General features: G+C 37.4%; 3 protein-coding genes across 4 annotated transcripts; 1 reads left to right on the forward strand and 2 right to left on the reverse strand.

The window, feature by feature from the left end:
• Window positions 1-42: 42 nt before the first annotated feature.
• On the forward strand, window positions 43-4,076 carry LOC144524176 (magnesium transporter NIPA2). 2 transcript variants are annotated; one of them, XM_078260253.1, is made up of 6 exons: window positions 43-190; window positions 808-940; window positions 2,053-2,109; window positions 2,425-2,515; window positions 2,955-3,115; window positions 3,234-4,076. In XM_078260253.1, exons 1-6 carry the CDS (start codon window positions 185-187, stop codon window positions 3,848-3,850), a joined length of 1,065 nt encoding a protein of 354 aa, XP_078116379.1. In that variant the 5' UTR covers window positions 43-184; the 3' UTR covers window positions 3,851-4,076. The 2 variants fall into 2 exon arrangements, with proteins under 2 accessions (XP_078116379.1, XP_078116381.1); XM_078260255.1 differs by lacking the exon at window positions 43-190 and adding an exon at window positions 455-565.
• A 296-nt stretch (window positions 4,077-4,372) lies between these two features.
• timm8a (translocase of inner mitochondrial membrane 8 homolog A (yeast)) lies at window positions 4,373-5,966 on the reverse strand. The gene is made up of 2 exons (XM_078260256.1): window positions 5,750-5,966; window positions 4,373-5,026 (listed from the first exon to the last, which is right to left on the reverse strand). The coding sequence occupies exons 1-2, from the start codon at window positions 5,858-5,860 to the stop codon at window positions 4,865-4,867; spliced, it is 273 nt and encodes a 90-aa protein (XP_078116382.1). The 5' UTR covers window positions 5,861-5,966; the 3' UTR covers window positions 4,373-4,864.
• A 3,080-nt stretch (window positions 5,967-9,046) lies between these two features.
• btk (Bruton agammaglobulinemia tyrosine kinase) lies at window positions 9,047-21,436 on the reverse strand. Its single transcript, XM_078260257.1, has 18 exons — window positions 21,328-21,436; window positions 17,307-17,465; window positions 17,060-17,164; window positions 15,870-15,951; window positions 15,480-15,605; window positions 15,101-15,171; window positions 14,824-15,011; window positions 14,232-14,294; window positions 14,072-14,126; window positions 13,856-13,935; window positions 13,411-13,538; window positions 13,094-13,165; window positions 12,374-12,545; window positions 11,938-12,157; window positions 11,703-11,767; window positions 9,912-10,030; window positions 9,609-9,766; window positions 9,047-9,487 (listed from the first exon to the last, which is right to left on the reverse strand). Exons 2-18 carry the CDS (start codon window positions 17,445-17,447, stop codon window positions 9,416-9,418), a joined length of 1,917 nt encoding a protein of 638 aa, XP_078116383.1. The 5' UTR covers window positions 17,448-17,465; window positions 21,328-21,436; the 3' UTR covers window positions 9,047-9,415.
• Window positions 21,437-21,909: the final 473 nt, after the last annotated feature.

The raw sequence follows: 21,909 nt of genomic DNA on the forward strand, positions 1-21,909 counted from the left end.
ACCAACCACCAATCAGATGGCTAGGGCTTTCTTTGCAACGTCCTGCCGAAGTTATCGGTTATATCAAAGCCCGTCTACTTTCTAATTTCTAATTTCTTATTAGAATTTCTTACTTGACTTCTCTGGCAAGGCAAGCAGCAGATTGTTTACAGGAGAAGCCATAGACTGTCAATGGGAGAAGCCCATGGATGTAAGGAAGCCTCTTTTTTCAAATAACTTTATTGGAATAGTAGAATAATTGTAGAACAGGGGAGTGACATATAACCATAGACGGTTTAGGAAATCTTTGATATAACTTTTGCTGGGAAAGAAGAAACTTCTCAGTCTCCAACGTTATTAGACATGATCTCAAGTATATAAAATACTCAATGGTAGGGCAACGTCTGTGCATTATAGATGGGGGTGCGTTTTGTGGCAGGCTGAAAATGACCATAAGGGCTAAGAAGCCTCCTCTCTCACAATTTCCGGGGTGACGGCCAACCACATCCCACCTCCATGCGGCCAACCAATCAGCTGCTACACTTTCACGTTGACGGGACAACTGATGCAAAGCATATTATAAACTGTAAGTTTACGCGTCAGTAAAAGTGTATTTTACTTAACTAAATCATAATTAAGTTAGGAAAGTCGTAAGATATCAATGTCTTGTTATCTCTAGCCGTTTAAAAAGTTAATTTCAACAACGTTGCAGTAGAACGAGTCCGCCTATCATGTGATGTTAAACATGGGGTGTAACAACTAATGAGAAGTTCAGTTCTTTAGCCAAGCACACATAGCTATGTAATTTTGTGTTCTCCTTTATTTCAGATGGAAGTTAACCGTTTGGACTTCTACATCGGTCTGTCTCTGGCTGTGAGCTCCAGTGCTTTTATCGGTACAAGTTTCATCTTGAAGAAGAAAGGCTTGCTGCGATTGGCCAGCAAGGGTTCAATGCGAGCAGGTACTGTAAGCTTTATCGAAATTCAAACTTAAAAGCAAACTTAACAAGTCAGTGGTGGAAGAAATACACAAAACCAAGAAGTTAGCGTTAGTTAACTAATTTGTATGCAGTATGGAAGTGCCATGTTCAGATAAATAAAAGTACTCATTATGCAGCAGAACTGCCCCTGTCACTATCTGCAACTGTTTATATCCAACAAATCACATTACAAAGAAACAAGCATCCGATCATCACTTTTGAGAAGCTGGTATAATGGATAATTTTAATTTTTTTAAATTAATTTTCTGTCAGTTGATTAATTGACTAATTGTTGCAGCTATATCTTTATGTAATGATGCATTACTGTGTAAGCAACAGTTTACTGTTGTAGCTGGAGCTCTTTTTCACTACTTTATATATTGTTGACCATACATCACATTTTGTAAGATGGTTATATGTTTGCATGTAAAATGTGTATCAGCAAAGTAACTATACTGTAGCTGCCTGTCAGATTACAAATACAGTAGCATAACATGAAAATACTCAAGTAAAGTATTTGAACACTGTGCTTGAGTTAATGTACATTCCATCACTGTAAAAGATACGGGGCACTTTAAAGATATCACTGGGAAAGAAGGTATTGATTGACACATGAATTTTAGAATAATCTGGCAGGAGATGTAAGTATCACAAGGTCTATGTAAACCTAACATTTAAGGCCAATAACTCTATACAGGACTTTTCTTAGGATTAAGGAAATGTTGGTAAGAAGTGCAGCCGGTCCAGCAGGTGGGGCAGAGGCGAACACCGCTGGAAGTCGAACTTGTCTTCATACTGCTAGCTTGAAGAAAAAGTGGGAGCAGAGCAACGGGTCCGCTCTGTTTATATACAGTATTTGCGGACGTAGTTGAAGCCCGAGCGGTACGCATGCGCGAAGGGATAAAGCCATAGCGTGGCTTAGAGGGCTACACCTATACTCATAGAATCTGGAGTTACAATAACGTAACTATCGTTCTTGGTGAAAGAAGCCAATGACCCTCCAATTTAAAATTTAGTAAGGAATTATTTTCAAGTGAGAAATCTGTAACTGTTACTACAGCATCTACTTCAGCTTTGTATTCTGCATCTCACAGGTCAAGGGGGGCATGCTTACTTGAAGGAATGGCTGTGGTGGGCAGGACTGATTTCAAGTAAGTGAATGATTTACAGACTTAGTTCTGCTAAATGAGTGACATGGTTAGCTGTTATTTATTTTTTTGTGGCTTGGTGACACTCCTTAACAGCCATGCGCAGAAACATTGTGCTCTTTGTTTTTTTTTTGTGGGTTTGGTATTTTTGCTGGTGATGTGGTAGTTGATGCAGCACCCACACCATATCTTTGAAGTGCACATTCCTCCATAGAGCACATTTGCAAATGTGGGTTGGAAGTGAATCATTTTTTTATCCTTTGACCAGCTGCACCAGCTATGAATTTGTACACACTGATTGTCATGTTTATATTCTAGTGGGAACTGGAGAGGCTGCCAACTTCGCTGCATATGCATTTGCACCGGCCACACTGGTGACTCCTCTTGGAGCATTGAGTGTACTTGTAAGGTATTTGCCTTTTTCTTGAGTTTCATTTTGCAGTTTTTTTATGCCACTGATGTTATTGGACATTGGCGTAGTATGATACAGATAATTTTAGCCCTTGATATACGGTGATATTCTATATTCTTTCTTATTGTCAATAAATCCCATGAAAAGACCAAAACCAACAATAAATTGATCCTACATAAACTATGCTCTGTATAGCCAAAGCCTGATATAACTCATTCATCTGTTTTGTAGACCTCCATTATTGTCCAAAATCTATTCTAAAATTCTAAAATTCATCTGTTTATTTTAAATAAATCCCATGTACACAATCCTGGTGACACAAATATTTAATGACAATAAAAAATATAGAATATCACTTGACTTATCCTTTCAGTATGTAGTACTGTAGCAACATTTGTGTTTACTCTGTATCTGCATCAGTTGTTTTTCCTTCCAGTGCCGTGCTTTCCTCTTACTTTCTGAATGAGAGGCTGAATGTTCATGGAAAGATTGGTTGTTTGCTGTGCATCTTGGGCTCCACGGTGATGGTGATCCATGCCCCGCAAGAAGAGGAGGTTGCCTCCCTCAGTGCCATGGCTGAGAAACTCAGAGACCCAGGTAGAACCAACCCTTCATCAGTGTGATCTCATTAACCATGCTGTGAAAATTGAATCCCAGATAAGGGTTGGATGGATTATTTTCAGGGTACTAACTCATTCTTAAATGCTCCCACTAGGTTTCATTGTGTTTGCTGTGTGCGTTGTTGGAAGCAGCCTGGTTCTTATCTTTGCTGTGGCTCCGCGGTTTGGACAGAAGAATGTGCTGGTCTACATCCTGATCTGCTCTGTGATTGGCTCCCTGTCTGTGTCTTGTGTCAAGGGCCTGGGCATTGGCATTAAGGAGCTGTTTGCTGGGACAGCAGTGCTGAAGGAACCCCTGTTCTGGTCCTTGGTCATATGCCTGGTAATCTGCATCAGCGTTCAAATCAATTACCTGAACAAAGCCCTCGACATCTTCAACACTTCCATAGTCACTCCCATCTACTACGTCTTCTTCACCACATCGGTCATGGCCTGCTCAGCCATTCTCTTCAAGGAATGGTTGCGGATGAATGCTGATGGAATAGTGGGAACAATTAGTGGATTCCTTACCATCATTTTAGGGATCTTCCTCCTCCATGCTTTCAAGGACATTACATTTAGCTGTGATTCCCTCCCACTCTACCTGAGGAAGGGTTCTCAGGGCCTTCAATGGGGGAAACTCAACCACAAAACGCAAGCACAGGATGAGCTTAAACTGCCCAGAGAAGGAAACTCCATGGGGGGCTGGGGTACACACCAGATAGCTCCTTAGGAGGACCAATAGTCTTGTCACAAAGGAGAAAATTTGCTAATTGCAATTCTGAAGCTTTACTGCACATCACAGCCTTACAGTGTGTGTACAAAGTTAGTTTAATAAATCTGACTTTTGAGTCTTACACAATACAGCACTGGATGAAGAAAGTTTCCTAAAGTAAGCATAAACATTTTTAGTTGTAACATTATAGTACATCGAAATCTGAAGTTGCACTGCTGTTTAAATTTTTAACAGTATATTGTTAAAAAAATTGTATTGGTGTAATATTCCTGCATATGACAGATTATGCCTTCTGTTACTGAAAACAATAACCTTATTTATAGGTTTGCACTTTTAACCCCAGCATATATTGTACAAATGTATGATTTACTTATACAAACTGCACCAAAGAATGTTCTTATTCTGTGGAATAATTCCCAAAATGTGCCAAGCTGTAACATACCTGATAACTTTTGTGTGTTTGATGATTAAAACAAAACTACAATGTGACTTGACTACACTTTTCCAAAAGAGACAGAATTATTTGGCATTGTTTATTGCATATGTACAGTCCAGAACCTCACACCTCTTCTCTTCGGTTAAGACATCGGTTAGTACTCTTAAATTACAGCGTGTGTGGTGAAGTACTTGTGGCTGTCAAAAACAGCTGGCTGAAGCTGAATGTCCCAGATGTGTCCATCTTTCTGCAGTCCCCTAAACTTCACCCACTAGTTACAGCTGTGGATATTAACACATTCAAGCTCCGTTTGACCAGTAGTTACTTGACAAACAAACATGAGGTCATTGCTAGTACAATCTAAGCGTTTTGCAACACTCATATCACACTTTGGAGGACACCCTTGACTTCTGCATCCATAAATCATGTTAATTTGAGGCACTTATATCAAAAGGAACAGTGTTGTTTTCCAGTTGAAGGGACAGTTCTTTACAGACAACTGTCAGGACAAAACGGCTTCGTCTTGGAGGAGGGGCTGTGTGCATGTGTCTTGTCAGTTCTCTCAGTGACAGTTTTTAGTCCGATATGGTTTCAGAGAATGGACCCTTGCTCTTCTGAGTTTGTTCCAGTCTGTTTAAGATGAACTGGCTGGTGTCAATAAATCGCTCCACACAGTATACGAAGCACGTATCTGTCCTTGAGTCCATCTTTGGTCCGGGTTTATCCATACATTTCTCCTGGAGAGAGAGACAGACCAATTCAGGCGAGGTGCAACAGATGATACAGGGTATATTACAAAAATAGTACAACACACACAATTGACGTTAACTTGCAGCAAGTACTGGTAATCTTACAGTTGAGCTGTGAGCTCAGAACGCGTACGTTACTTTGTAGATCGGTCACAAAACTCTACAATTACGAACAGAGGGGGATACATTCCAAACCAAACTTGGAAATTGTATCGAGAACGGCATCAATATTAAGGTTGGGTTATCTTAAAGATGTCTGCTTTCCGGCCGGTATGATTAAATGTTCGCCATGGACGAAGCCAACGTTTTAATCCAACATGTCTACACTCTTCTCCGCGGCGCGGGGTAACGTTATGGCCATCGTCTAGAGGTAAATACAAAAGTTAAACGTTTGTTTTGTAAACATGTGATCGTTGCAGAAAGAGTAGACATCTCTAATGTCACAAAGACTTTTGAAGATAAAGCTAACCTTCAGCTGATAACAGGTACAATTTACGCTTTGTTTTTCCTATTAGGTTTGCTTAGGAACCGCTATGACCAAATCGTGGCCTAATGTATACATGTTTACATCATTTTTTGACCACGGCAAACTTAACACGTTTCTCCAACTTTCATGCCAATACATCACAAGCGAGCTATCAGTTCTAGCTGCAGACAAATATGTAAAAAGCAAATTGCAGAGCTGCACTGCTATCTTAAAGTTGATCTTACCCAGCAAACCTCAGTCATCTGATGCACCAGCTGCTGAAATCGTTGTTTTTGAGACTCGATTTCGATGAAGTGCTGAAGCTGAGGGTCGGCGGTCGCTCCCTGGCCGTTCATATTTAGCTAAAAAGTGGTCTTAAGAGTAATATTTTTCCAATTATGAATGCCTTAAGGCTTTAATGCTGACCTTCACGTGTATGTATGGACGACAGGAAACAGGAAGTAGTTCAACCAATCACAGAGCGCGTTCCTCTGACGGCATTCGTCATCATAGATACGTAATTTTTCACAACAGCAATATTCAATTAATGATATATAATTGGAATACAAGCTATTTCTTTGCACTGGAAAAAAGAAATTACAAGAGAAATAATATTACCTCTTTAAAAATTGATAACTCTATGAATTCCAATCCGTCTGATATAGCAAATTATACCTCTCGTTTCTATTCTGATCTATATAGTTACCACTATAACCAAACGGAGGATGAGAAATTTATCAGCAAAATTAAAGAATTTGTCCCACAAATTACAAATGAATTTAAATCAGATTGTGATGAACCTATCTCAAAACTGTGAAGAGGTAAATAAAATGAAAGAAGGAAAATCTCCAGGTATGGATGGTCTTCCTGTTGAATTTTATAGGCGTTTTTGGAACATAATTGAAACTCCATTTTTTAACATGTTAAAAGATTGTATTGATAATGAGGATATGACTACAACTATGAAGCAAGGTGTAATAACATTACTTCCCAAACCAGATAAAGATCATCTTCTGTTAGAAAACTAGAGACCTATAACGTTGCTAAATGTAGATTATAAAATACTTTCTCTAATTTTTGCCAGACGTTTAAAAAAAGGCTTAAGTCAAATCATAAATGAAACTCAAACTGGCTTTATGGCTAATCGGCATATAAGCTGCAACATTAGACTTATTCTTGATCTAATAGATTATTCTCAATATGTGGAATCTGACGCTGTGATATTATCGTTTGATTTTTATAAAGCATTTGACACAGTAGAGCATCAGTTCTTATTTAGGTCACTTCAAACTTTTGGTTTTGGGGAAAATTTGATCTCCGGTGTTAAAATGCTTTATAAAAGCATCAGTAGCTGTGTCTTACTATATCCAAATACCACCCAAAGCTTCTCGGTTTATAGATCAGTCCGCCAAGGTTGCCCTTGTTCTCCATTTTTATTTCTCATTGTTGTTGAAATGCTTCCAATACATATTTTACACTGTAATGATTTACAAGGATTAAGGATTTTTGAAAGAGAGATCAAAATTTCTCAGCTAGCAGATGACACAGTTCTTTTTTTAAAGGATAAACAACAAATTGAAAACTCAATCAAAGAAATACATTCCTTCTCTCTGGCATCAGGTTTAAGACTTAATGTTTTGAAGTGTGAAATTCTGTGTCTGTATAACACTGATGAAACTCTTATGTGTGATATACCAGTGAAAACTAAAATTAAATACCTTGGAATTCATATCTCTAAAGATCTAAAGGAACGACAAGAAAAGAATTTTAAGCCCAAAATACAAAAAAACTAAAAATATATTCAATATGTGGCTTCAGAGAGATCTGTCCATGTTAGGTAGAGTTCTTCTGAGTAAAGCGGACGGCATCTCTAGATTTATTTACCCTAATCAATCTCTATTTATCCATCAATCCCTCTGTAAAGAAATAAATAATATTTTAATTAATTTTATTTGGAAAAATAAATGCCATCGTTTTAAAAAAGGAGATTTTAGCAGCCCCGAGAAATGCAGGTGGCATGGAAATAATAGACTTCATGGATGTGAACAATACATTTAGAATGAAATGGATGAAAGAATGTTTAAAAGCTCCAGAATCCCTTTGGTACTTCATTCCACAGTCCATTTTTGGAAAAATGGAAGGCCTTCAATTTGTATTACAATGCAGTTATAATGAAATTAAATTACCGCAAAAGTTATCTAAATTTCATCAGCAGGCACTTAACGCTGCAAAATTATGCTTTATACATAATTTTTCTCCACACAGAACTATTATATGGAACAATGAGTTTATAACCAGAAAAAATAAGTCTCTCTATATCTACAACACTGGGTTGATAGGAATATAATCTTTCTTGCAGACTTACAAAATGATGAAGCTCAACTTCTTAGTTATGTGGAATTTCTTAGATCTAAAATCTTTCCTGTCACCCACAAAGAATACCAAATGGTAATAAATGTTATACCTAGAGGAATTCTTCAACTAATGAAATGTCACTCTGTGAGACAAGAATTGCAAGAATTGGATCCAACCTTCTTTGTTAATGGAAACAATATTAAAAGTAATAAATGTACAAATAAACATATGAGGAATTACTTCTACAGTAAAAGGAAAATCACTCCACGGGGGAAATTTGTTTGGGACTCTTTGTATTCTAACATTCACTGGGAATCAGCTTCTACCGTACAATATTTGTTATCCCTAATAAACTGAAAGAATTACATTTTAAAATACTGCACAATATTTATCCTACTAACAAATTAGTTTCAAGATTTGCAGCTGTGGATAATAAATGGGAATTTTGTAAGATTGAAGAAGAAACTATTATACATCTATTCTGGGAGTGTCGGTATTCTGTGGAGTTCTGGAAAAAAATTGAACCATGAAAAGAACCATGAAATTAAATTGGAAGCAAAATATGTTATTCTTAATTACAATAACAAAAACAAAACAATACATAGAATTGTCAACTTATTAATTCTACTAGGGAAATTTCATATCCATAAAGCGACATTTTCTAAATCTCGGCCAGCTTTTACTCACTTCAGAAGTGAATTTCGGAACTTTTTTGAGTCAATCCAAACTATTAATAATAAGAAAACTATTTATTTAGCTGATCTACTGCAAGAGTTTTTCAAGGAAATGTGATTATATAGCCTTCATTCCATTTCATATTGCCTTTGTATTATATTTTCTGTTTTTTCTTTTCTTTTCTTTTTTTTCTAATTATGTATTAAATGCCCTTTTTAAAATTTTATATATATATCTCAATTTTATTATTATTATTATATATATTTCTTTATTTTATTAAGTAAGGTTGTAATGTTCCCTGGTTGGAAATTATTATTTTTGTGTGTATGATGCCGAACTGTTCAAACTCTATACTACATGTTTGTAAAGTTTTGCAAATAAAATAAAATAAAGCTAATACCAACGTATGCGAAAGTATTAGTGTTTTACAAAATATTATATTTGATTACAATATGAGAACAACAGATTTATCCAATATTTTGTCATTTTCATTTCACATGATGTTTCAGTCATTTTCAAGCCTGGCATACTTGGCTTTTATTTGTGCAATATATGTTCTCACAAAGCTTGTTTCCAAATGCAAAGGTCTCTACATTTTATAATGATTCCACAGAATATAATACACACGGTCAATAAAGACCGATGACTTTCAACAAAATAAACACATTTTAAATGCTAGCCTGTAGGACTGTACTTCTAATAATGTAATAGATAGGCTATTGTTACCAGTGAGTTATAGGGACATTCACAATACACATATTCACATTACAGAGGATCTCAGTGTGGCTGCACAGTCCCATGTTCAAGCTGTTGAAATGATTGTGTTAACTTTCCAGGGACAGGCGGAGATGCTGATTTGTGGGGATCAACTGTTCTACAGTCTACTGGAGCTCATACAGCAAATCCTGAACAGTAAGTGCCAACTCCTGAAAGGTGGGTCTGTCATCTGCTTTCTGAAAACAGAACAAAGAAGGCTGTGAGAGAGAGAAAATACTTTTATAAACTATCATCATCTGTACAAGGTCATTGTCCAATCTTTACTGAGGCCCACACCTCAATATAAAATGTACTAACCTCAAGCCAACATCTTGACATAATGCTGTAGACCTTTTCATTGGCCAGCTGGGGACGGTAGAGGCGCAGGCCCCGGGACACTTGATCCACTATTTCCGTGTTGTTAAGGCGCTCATATGGAAGCCGTCCCAAAGTGTACACCTCCCACAGAAGAACCCCTAAATATGTATAGAAATAGTTAGTGTAGTAAAGAAGTAAAGTAACTAAAGAAGTTATGCTACTTTAATACAGATGATAATTCATAGTTTACATTTGTAACTGACCAGAAATGCAGTGGGGAATTAAAAAATATACTTTACTCACCATATGCCCATATGTCTGACTTGCTGCTGAATTTGCAGTAGAGGAGGACCTCAGGAGGTGACCAGCGAACAGGAAACTTAGAACCTGCTGAGCTTGTGTACTCATCATCTAAGACATACCTAAGGCAGTGATGGAAGGAGTATTCAGATCCTTTACTTAAAATGTAGAACTACAAATACCACAATGTAAAAATACATTTGAAAAAAGTAAAAGTACAGAAGAATTTTCAACTAAATATACTTAAAGTATTCAATTGTCAATGTCAATTTTATTTGTATAGCACCTTTTATAACAACAAGTACCAAGTAACAAGTAAACCCCAAGTGCTTTACATTAAAAACAGCATACACATTAAAACAAAGCATGAATAGAAAGAATACCATAAACACAACAAGACTATCAACGAAAACAAACAAGAACATACAAGTGCGACCATATAAATACACACACACACACACACACACACACACACACACACACACACACACACACACACACACACACACACACACTTGTAGACTGTCAGCAGGATTTTTGTGTTGAAGTGATTCTGTATTGTACCGGGAGCCAATGAAGTGATTTATATACCAGAGTAATGTGTTCAAATCTACATGTACGTGTAAGGACTATGGCTGCTGCATTTGGAATGAGTTGGAGGCGTCCTACTAATTGTTTGGATAATCCTGTAAAATAGCGTAGTCTGACCTGCTTGAGATGAATGCATGCACCTCAGAGTCAATTGAGAAATGAATGCTTTAAGTTTTGATATATTTTTAAGTGATAAAATGCTGTTTTGGTGATATTGGTGATCTGTTTTTCAAAATTGAGATCAGTACCAAAAACACTGCCGATGTTTCTTACTTGCTCACTGTATTTCAGCGACAGTGAATCCAGGTGTAAATAAATCCTTTGTATATGATTTTTAGGACCAACAATGAGAATGTCTTGTCTGTATTTAGATGTAGAAAGTCAGAGCTGAGATCATTGGAGGAAAGTACATGTAAAACTGTGTCATCGGCATATTATTGGTAGGATATATTGTGTTTCTTTATGATAATACCAAGCGGGATCATGTACAGATTAAAGTGCATTGGTCCGAGAACTGACCCTTGTGAAACACCAAAGAAGATTTTTCTTTCTGTAGATTTAAAACTATCTACCAAAACATAAAAACTGTCCTTTCTGTGAGTCAGTGTTTATCTTGAGGTCATTAATTACTTTTATGAGAGCTGTTTCTGTTCTATGATTGATTCTGAATCCCAATTGGTATGTATCCTATATATTGTGGATTGAAAGATATGCTACATGGTTACAATTGTTTATACAAATGTAAGTATTTTACAAGAAATATTAGAAATTGGTCTGTAGTTATTCATTACTACATTACTATTTAAAAGTAAAAGTACTCATGGCCCCTGCGATAAGTATTATGCATTAATTAGTATGTAGCATTTTACTGTTGGAGTTGGTTAAGGTGGAGCTGATTTGAATTACTTTATATACTGTTATTTGTTTAAGTTGATATTATCTTTGTATGCAAAATCTTAAAAAACAAAGTAACTAGTAACTAAAATTGTAAAACAAATGGTTGGATTCAGATTCAAAATATAACCTAGCATACAATAGAAATACTCAAGTAAAGTACCTAAGAATTGTACTTAACTACAGTACTTAAGTAAATGTACTGTTACTTTCCACCACTGACCTGAGGACAGAGCAAGGGAATTTTAGTTACTTTATGAGGCACCAATGTGCCTCTCTGTGTGCTATAATTCATGTAAAGTTCTTTACCTTGACAGTCCAAAGTCAGTCACTTTGACGGTGCCATTTCCATCAACTAAACAGTTCCTGGCAGCCTGAGGACAAAACAAACAGCCCTCTATATTTAACTGTAAACACAAACATTTATTTATCTCCAAATACTTTATCCCAGTACATCACAACATAGCATGATACAATGATCTAGAAATGTACTGGGATTTGTGTCACACAGCTGTACATACTACAGTAGATCTATGTCTCTCACCAGGTCTCTGTGGATGTACTGCTGTGATTCAAGATAGGCCATGCCCTCTGAGACGTCTTTACACATCTCTAGGAGGTGGACAGTTGTTGGGTGCTGCTTCAGGCCCTCCCTGAGGTACGTCAGCAGGCAGCCATTGGAAAGGAACTCAGTCACTATATAAATGGGTCTTTGTTTGGTGCACACGCCATAAAGCTGGACCAGGTTTTCATGGCGAAGCTTCCTGGTTTAGGCAAAAGGAGAAGGAAGTTAAGTATTATGTGTTGGTTTTTCTCACGCTATAAACTCCTCTTCCCAGTGTGACACATTACATAGTTTTATGAGTCTTGCACACAAAATCTTCACCATGATTTCAACGGCAGTCAATTCAAGTGTCGCAACTGCATGATCTAAATAGTGTCAGCTTAGTCCAAATTCAGACTCATTTAGTTTTACATACATCATGATTTTGGCTTCTTCTATAAAATCATCTTCCGACATGGAGCCCTCTTTAATCATCTTAATGGCAACGTCGTGCTGGCCTTGCCACTTTCCATATTTCACCACTCCAAACTGACCATTGCCCAGCTCCTTGATGAAGGTGAGGCAATGGGGGTCAATCTCCCACACACCTGCAGCAAACAAAAGAGAACGGAGAAGCACTTTTATATTTGCAGCATCCACATTAAAGAATTAGTTTTAAATTTTGGGAAATCCGCTTTTTTTAATTAAAATTAAAATTTGAATTTTTTTATTCCATACAACAAAGTAAGACAATAACTCCAGGAAGGTATTGCTCTTGGCCAGGAAATAATCCTGCACATGACCCACTGTAAAACCATGTTTTTTTTTGTTTGGATTAAACAACAAGATACATGTTAATTAATGAGCTTTAGAGGTGCTGGTAGGCACAAACGCTTTTAAGCTTGTTGCCCAAAATGTCAAACTGTTCCTTTCACACTCAAGGGACTCATTACTTTAAACAAATGGTGCCGTCAACAATGCTGAAACACGACTAACAAATGGTCATTATGTTAATAGATGCAGGGTCAGAGAATTGGTGGTTTATAAATTGCACTCACTGAGACATTTCTAATCAGTCATCAGAGGTTAATCACCCGATATTATGATTAACAAGAGAATACATTCATTATGTATATTGATATATAGTCATGCTTACCATAGCCAAGCCCTGCTGTTGATGGAGGCCGTGCCCGGTTAGAAACAATGTATTTCAGCCTGCTAACCATACCTAGTGAGGGAGACAACAAAACCTATAAGGTCAAGTTGTATGAAGTACAGACTTTGAATGTTTCAATTGTTTAATATCCTGTTTGTGTTCCTATAATTTGTTGCCTTCCCCTCTCTGTTGATTCTTTTTTTTTCCTGCTATGACAACAACATTTTAATTGTATATTGTTGTGTGACAAATATCAAATATCTTCAATCTGAAATTGCTCTATGAGATGTCCATATATTCACAGCTACTGTATGAACCTGCTGCATTGTGCTGGTGGTAGTTGATGAGCTCTGGGATGCTGCTGAAATGATGCTTCTCTGCCAGGTAGAACTGGCCCTGTGCCGTGGTGCAGATGTTATAATGTCTGCAGCTTCCACTAGTTTCCCTGTGGAGAGAAAAGAGCAATAAGATTTAGTCGCATGTTCTCATCGATGCAGGAACTTATTATTTATCATGTATCTTTTCAGCCTTATCCACAAGATAGCTCAGTCTTACAGTGTCCTGTGATGAAAAAGTTCTGCAGGCAGATAAGTCCAGGTTTTGCATGAATAATTTACATTTCTCTCCCTCTGTGGCCCACTGTTTCCGCTTTCATTACAAACAGTTCTTCTTTTGATACATTCACACATGACTGGAGCCAGTGGATACAGTATTGCAGTATAGCAGTGTATAGCAGTGTTTTAAACCACTAAGCTTACTCACCCGCCACCCTTAGTGAACAAAGACACAGTATATTTCCCGGCCTTGCTTGAGTCCCGTATCAGGAAGCCTCCGTCTTTGTTCTGGGAAACAACACACAAGCATTGTGTAAGTTTCAAATTCATATTTAGTCCAGCCAAATTCGACTTATCTGTAGGTGCACAAAAATTTCTTAAAACAAAAACTTATAACATTGTGCATGTCAGTCATTGAGTTTACCTCAGTCTTTAACAGCTTTTCTGCCTGGCTACGGTTCATATTCTTGGAATACCAGCTGTGAAAAATAAATGTGTATATAATTTTTTTTAAAGTAACTTAACGTAAAAATTATAAATTAACGATGCCGATTTAGAGGCAGTACAATAGTGCCCACACTCACTCAAATTTTTCTAGCCCATGTTCGGCTTCCACAACATAATTACAAGGTATGTATCCTTCCTTTCTGCAAAAGAAAACCAAACACATTGTATTTAGTAAAAATGTAAACAAATATACATCTTGCACTCACAAACATTAGAAGCATCTCATACACAAATTCTAGCTCCTAAAACTCTAGAAGCAAATTGAATTCATCCAAATTACAGTTGATTATTATTCAAATATATTTTTAATGATCCTGCTATAAAATGTATTTTCTTATTTATATGGCATTAGGAATGGAGTAGCTCAGAAAACTAATTTGGTCAAATACAGTAAAAACACATTTATACCAGTATACATACTGTATTATGCAGGTCCACTCTTAGTGCTGTCTCCTGCTCTTCATGCACTTGTTTTAATTTATTTAATCTTTGCGTCTCAAAGTCCTCAATGAATATGTTTCCTTTTGCAAGCAAGGAGCTTGCAATCTTTTTACCTTGGATACCTCTTCTCTCACTGTAGTAGTAGGATCAACTCTACATATAGTCACACCAATAGCTTTTTTGTTTTAAGTATTCGGATAGGCCTCTTGCGTTCATTTTGTTTCTCACCCATTTTTGTCTCTGGCTTTCCACCAATTCTGATCAGACATCTCCAGGACGGTGTACTCTTCATCCTTCCTGAGCTCCAGGTCTTGGGGTGACATTGGTGTGTAGTTATACTCTGCTATGACAGTCATGCCTACAGAATGGGAAGGTGCCTCAGGAGGCTGTGGAGGTAAAGGCCGAACCGCCTTCTCCTAGACAAAAACATAAGATTTGTGAATGTATTATTAAAAATAACTGTCTGTAATCAGTGATTATTATTTGAAAGGGACTGTGTGTATACCTCTGTTGGTGTAGGAGGAAGAGGTTTCCTGGATCCCCTTCGCCGAGATAGATGTAGATTAGATGTAAAGCCTATTAATGACATAATTTTTGTTTTAAATATTATTTTTTGGCCATTAATTAACAGGACAGCTGAAGACATGAAAGGGGAGAGAGAAGGGGGAATGACATGCAGCAAAGGGTCGTAGGTCGGAGTCAAACCCGGGCCCGCTGCGTTGAGGAGTAAACCTCTACCGATATATAGGTGCCCGCTCTACCAACTGAGCTATCTGGGTGCCCTAATGACATAATTTAATACATGAATAAAATAATTAAGCCATAGGCTAAAGTTTAGTTGTTGATTGTTGCCAATTTCAAACCAAAGGAAGTCTCGTTCTCACCGTTCTTATTATCCAGCACCTTGCAACCCATTGCTTGTTTAACTTCCTGCTGGCAGCACAGCCAAACCCCATCCACCCAGAAACAAGGATGGTACTTTTGCATGAGATCCTTGTTGAAGCGCACCACTATGCACAAGTATGGACACACACACACACACACACACACACACACACACACACACACACACACACACACACACACACACACACACACACACACACACACACACACACACAAGACATTTACATTGTATCAACACTTGCATTTGCATATGCACCCAGCTCCTTTATTGTGCAGGCACTGGGTGATCAAATATGTTTTAATATTGCATAAACTGTCTGGCTGACAAGACACATAAACACCAGATACATTTGTATGCATATACCAACTTTCTTTCAGCTTCTTTATCCACTGAGCCCGTACATCCTCAGTCTTTGAAAAGATGTACAGCGGCCCCTCATCATAAATGATCTGTGGCAAAAATGAAAAAGAAAATATCAGCTTTTTTTTGTCAAAGTTGTCTATCATTTTAAGACATTGGGTGATTTTCTATTTAACTTACTAGCTCAGTACAGACACCATTTTTTGAAATTAGTCCAGTATTGAGCAAGACTGCTGCAGCACGCAGCTGCGCTATAAGCTGCAATGTAACCACTTGGAGCATTTGTGCACTGTCAATTTATATCCACTAAGATTGCTTCTTTTTGCCACGGACATGCTCAGATTATTATACTTAGTGTCTGACACTTGACCAAATGACCATCACCAAATCACAGGTAAATGGGTAAATTATTTCAACCAAACCAGAGTGGTCATTGTTGAAACAGTGGAAAGACGAACCAAGATGGCCTTTGGATTCTATTGACGTTGTATAAAGTGTGGTTCACGATGAAAAAGTGTTGTCAGACACTTAGAATAATAATATGAGCATTTCAGTGGCAAAACAAGCACTTTTAGTGAATGTAAATTGAAGGTGTGCAATTGCCCATTAACAATACATTGCAGCTTGCATAATACTGGACCAATTAAAAAAATGGTTGCTCCCATCAGTCACTTCAGACACAAAAACATAGGAAACTAGGGTCCAGGTTGAAAAATAACAAAGTTACCCACCTGTGACAACACCTGCACAGTCACTGAAAGCCCCTGGTTCATTTGAGTGGGAGAGATAGTTTCACTTCTGAACAATGGACATTATTAACTATTGGAGGATTGGACAACTTTTGCCTGCCAAGGAGAAAACTTGGTCTTGTGTTATAGGTCTCCCATGTGTTGCTTATCGCACCTTCTACATAGTAGTGACGGGTTTGAAATGCTATCAAATAAGAAATATATTCCATTCTTCATTAATATACTACAGTGACTGATACTGGGACATAGAAACATCTTAACACTTTCCATCTCCAAAATGAACACTAGCATAGAGGCAGGAGTGAAAGCCAAAACTTGGTAGTTTTTGGTCCTGATTTTAGACCAATGACAATGTAAAGTGGCTGCAATATCACACATTGTTGCAGCTTTGTCTGTAATCTCCTTGATTGTAATGAGGTTAAAGAAGTAAATGGACAAAAATGTCTACCTGGAAAGCATACATGCGCTCTTGCGGGGAGTTGATCTCTGGCTGGACCGTCTCTACACACCTGATCTTCTCGAGGTCAACTGATCCTTTTAAACCTTTTCGCTTCTGTGTCACAGATGAGGAAACAGTCAGGTAACTCAGATGTGCAGTAGCTGCACATTTCTCTTCAGGTTGCCAGCAAACATTAATCTGAGACAAATGTGATGCTATTTCAACAAAGTCTTTCTGTAGTTCCATATATACGTACCCCTTTGTCAGAATCAAAATCATAGTAGGCTATTTTTTCCTGAGTGAGAACAAACCATCTCTCCTTGTAGTTCAAAGGGGAGGTCTTCTTCTTCTGCTGAGATCGTTTAATGAAGATTTCTTCCAGTATATTGTCTGACATGATTCAGTCAGCATTAATCTACATGGGAACAAAAAATAATGAATACTTTTGTAAGGAATAATAGCAGCATAACACCCGGCTGTTTTCTTTGTGGCAGAACAGCAATGAACAGCACATTCGCACCTCGACTCAGGCAGTAATCGCTTTACTGAGAACTGTGACTGACTCACCCATTATCACTGTGCTTAGTTTATAGGCAGCCTTTTGGGTTATGTAGCACTTCGAATGTAATTATTAAGTGTTTTCATTTCCTTTGAAACATGTATTTTAACAGGATTTAAGTCAATATGCACACACACATTCATAGAGTCAGAGCAATGCCTCTACATCAGGTGTGAATAAAGATCTGGAACGAGATGAAGCATGAACGCGAGCACATATCAGCGTGTGATTAGCTTTCAGTTTGCATAAGCCCTGCTTTTCCTGCCTGCAACATCCTTTTCATTTCCAAACCCCCCACCCCCTGTTTCCCTCAGCTGTATTTTGGTCATCATCACGCCAGCTCAGTGACCCGAATGCTTTTGTGCTGGAAACTGTGGGAGATTTTGGATAAGTGTCTCCACCAAATCCCTTGTTAACTATCTATTTCTAATATGATTGGTTGGTATTGTCCCTCCACTTCTCAGCTTGTTGTGATATGAAACACAATAAATTGCATCCAAAAGTTTTTGGTGATTGTATTTCATGTGACATACATTTTGAAGTTTGTAACTGGCTTGACGAGAGCAACCCGGTTGATAATGCAGTTACTTTGAACTAAAGTTCGTTTGGTTAATGTAACACATTACAATTTATGTTTGTTGTGCTAGGTTTTTGGTGTTTTCAGAAAAATTTAAACAAAATTTGTAATTACATTTGACCTGCATAAGTAGGCAAATGAAAAAGGCAGTAAGACTGCACCTGCTGACCACTTGTGCTGAACTGGAACCTGCACCTCCAAAACAAGACAAGGCCTCTATTGATGTCATATCTAGATTAGCGTAGAGTGGGGCAGCGAAACACTAATATCTGCTCAGGGATGAGGATAATGTAGACTCTGTAAAATCACTAACACATGGCCTCATTCCTAAAACAACAAAAATATACGCTCTAAATATCTTCACATTTTGGAAAAACACATTATCAGTATGAAATATAATGCACTATATACAGTAGATGGGTGTTTTATTCAAGAAGAAAATCACCACAAATGCCGGTGAAAAGTTCCATGAGATGTTGAATAATTTATCCCAATTTGACCCTCTGAGGAAGACAGACGCACCGGCGAGTCCAAGCAATGTTTGACAATGCTCCTACTCAAAAAGTGATATTACAACATTTTATTTTAGACATTTATTTACTATTGTATTCATGTATTACGCTACTTTTGTGAACCCAATACTTTTGTAAACTCATTTCAAGCACCAAAACAATTGAGTGTAGGTATGTTATCACAAGAGATTTGAGAAATATTTCCGCTTTAGGGCCTAATGATCTCTTTATACATTGCTCTGGAACATTTTTGGGCATCACTAGACAGAAAGCTGAGTTTGTTCTGAACATTTTGATAGGAAACACATGGGGATCAGGTTATATGCAGATACTCTTAAAATGAGAATTCAAGAAGATATCTAAAAATGCCCTTAGACCTCAGAAGGTTAATGTCAAAAGATACCCAAGTGACAGGCCAGTGTGTAGATGTATCACCTATTATGAAAAGGTATGAAGTAGAACTAAAATTACATCAAAGCAAAAAGCATGTTTTTTCAGCAAACACTGTCTAAAAAACACATTATTCTAAAATACACAAACTCCCCATTTGGCACACAGCTGAATGCTAATTGTCTGTTAGTCTCTGTGGAACATGTTTGCACTTCAGCTCAGCCTATTTTCAGCTTGTGAGCACTTCCTTCTGTCATCTGAACTGTAAGTGTAACACCACCAAAACCTTCTGTCACTCGCTGCTACAGGAGGGTGACATTTCTTCACACTAGACAGACAATACCTATTGGTTTTGTTTGTGCTGTCATAAACAGACAGCAGTGTTCCCCATTCCGTGAAACATTGTTTACTCATTCCTCATTCTTCGCCGCCTAATGTTTTCTCACATCACTAACTTGAGTATAGAGGTCAACAAACTCTGATTATGGACGATCAACACACTGATGTTCCACCCCATCTCTCTTTCTCTCTGATCGACTGGAGCCAGTTGACTGAAAATGTATGCCCATATTTCACTGTATCATCATGGCCATTTTTTTTGTCTTTTTTTGAAGGGAGTTGACGCACAGTGGCTGACACAGACGAACTGATAGGGAAGTTGCATCAGTGTTGTACTGCAATATGAAGGGAGAAGGAACCCAGTGCTCTGCAGCACATCAACCTATTATCTCTCTTTCTCTCAAATGCAGTCAGCATTAGCACATTCAAAATGTATACATACATGTGATGTATGCTATTAACACATCGCTTCCCCACTTATAATATTGACTCAAAATATAATATTTGCAATACTCTAAATTTAGCAGAATTCACCCTTTGCATTTTGCAGAGAGAAGGTTTTTTCTACCCTGTCTAATGCTTATCCTCGCAGTTGAGTGTGTGTTCTTTGGTTGTGAAATTCTATAAACTATGTATATCAATTTAAGTCTTATCTGTTATGACATTTGGCTAAAAAAACTCTATTAAAAATGCACTTATTACTGTACACAAAGCTACTTTTCAGCAACTCAAAAGTCAAGAGTAGCCAAAGTGTATCCTTAAAATAATCGTTTTCAATCTCATAAAATCATCAATCGCAAGATACCATATATATTTGATATATTTTCATCATTTCTTACTTGGGTGGCCATCAGAGAGATGCATTTTGTAACCTGTAAATATTGCCAACTATGTCACATACCTAAATGCGTACAAAGCAGTGCATCATGTTTTAAAATGAAAAGGCCCAAATTCAAACACTTACACACTGAGGAACCTGTGTATTCGGATGGAATGCAATTATTCATATTTGTTGTGTGATGTCTACTACATATGACACAGCAAATACAACTATATCATGAAAGAGTTGGTTTAACAGGAACCTGTCAAGATGCTCTCTTTCCTGACGTTTCCTGACAGATAAGTGGTACATGCAAGAAAATGTGTGTGTATGTGTGAAAAAACAGAGTGACATTGGGGCTCAGTTGCAAGAGTTAAATCTAACCACAAAGAAAACTCTCGCACACATATTAGGACACCACATCAATTTAACATTGCGGCACTCTGTGGAGTTCAATTTTCAGAATGTACAAATAGTAATTAGTATTCCTTGTAATGCATGTAAATAAAGGCAATTTTAGGGAAACTTAAATTGTAATGTATAAATGTGCTCACTAATTCATAACATAGGCTACAAGATATTTGTCATGCATGGAAGTGTAATCACATGAAACTACTATCTGATTATAGCCCCATCATACATCTAAACCACTATGGTGCTTCAAGACATGTCTATACAAAGGTGTAAAAGACATGCAAAGTACAGCCAAGTACATCATAGTCCATTATCATTGACAAAACATTCAGAAACAAGTATAACATCTTTGCATTTTAGCACTATTGTTTGACTTTATATTTGTAGTTTTGTGATAAGTAGCCTACACACTTCATTTAGGATTTGCATACAAACTAAAAGTTTATGGGTTTTAATTTAGTACTTGCACAAATCTACATAATACTCACTACTTTTTTCCATAGTCTTTTAATTGAAATGCAGTCATGCTTTTATCATTCATACTTAAGTAAGAATAGAACTAATTAGAACTAATTCAGATAAGTTCTTAATAAGAACTAATTAAGAAATGAGTTAAAATACTTCTTGACCTTACATCATATATATTTAAAGAGCTTTGACACTTACCCAGACACCCAAAAAAGTCAAGCATCAGACAGAGAACTACAGATGCTGAGGCTTAAAGCGGCGACATGCCTCAGTTGCTCGCCTTCCATAAAATGTGTGTTAGTCTGTGATGCAAGAAGGTTAAACCCACCCACAGAGAGGAATCGACTCTGCTAACTTCCCCTTTTTTTCTGTTCATTTTCATATCAGCCCTCTGGACAGTTTCGGTGATAAGTGCAAGCGGGTTGAACAGTGACAGAGGACAATATTTGTGTCATGCATATGGTTAAACTTTGATCATTTTTATTCAAGGGGATTTCTTATAAAGTCAACTGTCAGTTTGAGTATTGCAGAGACAAGTGGTAAACAAACTGATAATTAATAACTTCTGCAGGCATTAGAAAGTCTGCTCATTGTGTTTTACAAAGAATAAAGTGATAACTCCCTGGATTTACTTAAAATGTGAGCTCTTTGGTTTTTTTGTTTTTGTTTTGTTGTCCTCCTGATGTGTCCCGCCGCTAGGGGGCAGACGGTTATGGAAGAGCCCGCTCAACCGCGGTAGATCCTAAATCGGATCTGCTAGAATGGTCGACTTAGTTAGGT

This window comes from Sander vitreus, chromosome 10, assembly GCF_031162955.1.
Source record: "Sander vitreus isolate 19-12246 chromosome 10, sanVit1, whole genome shotgun sequence".
In the NCBI taxonomy this organism is placed as follows: Eukaryota; Metazoa; Chordata; class Actinopteri; order Perciformes; family Percidae; genus Sander; species Sander vitreus.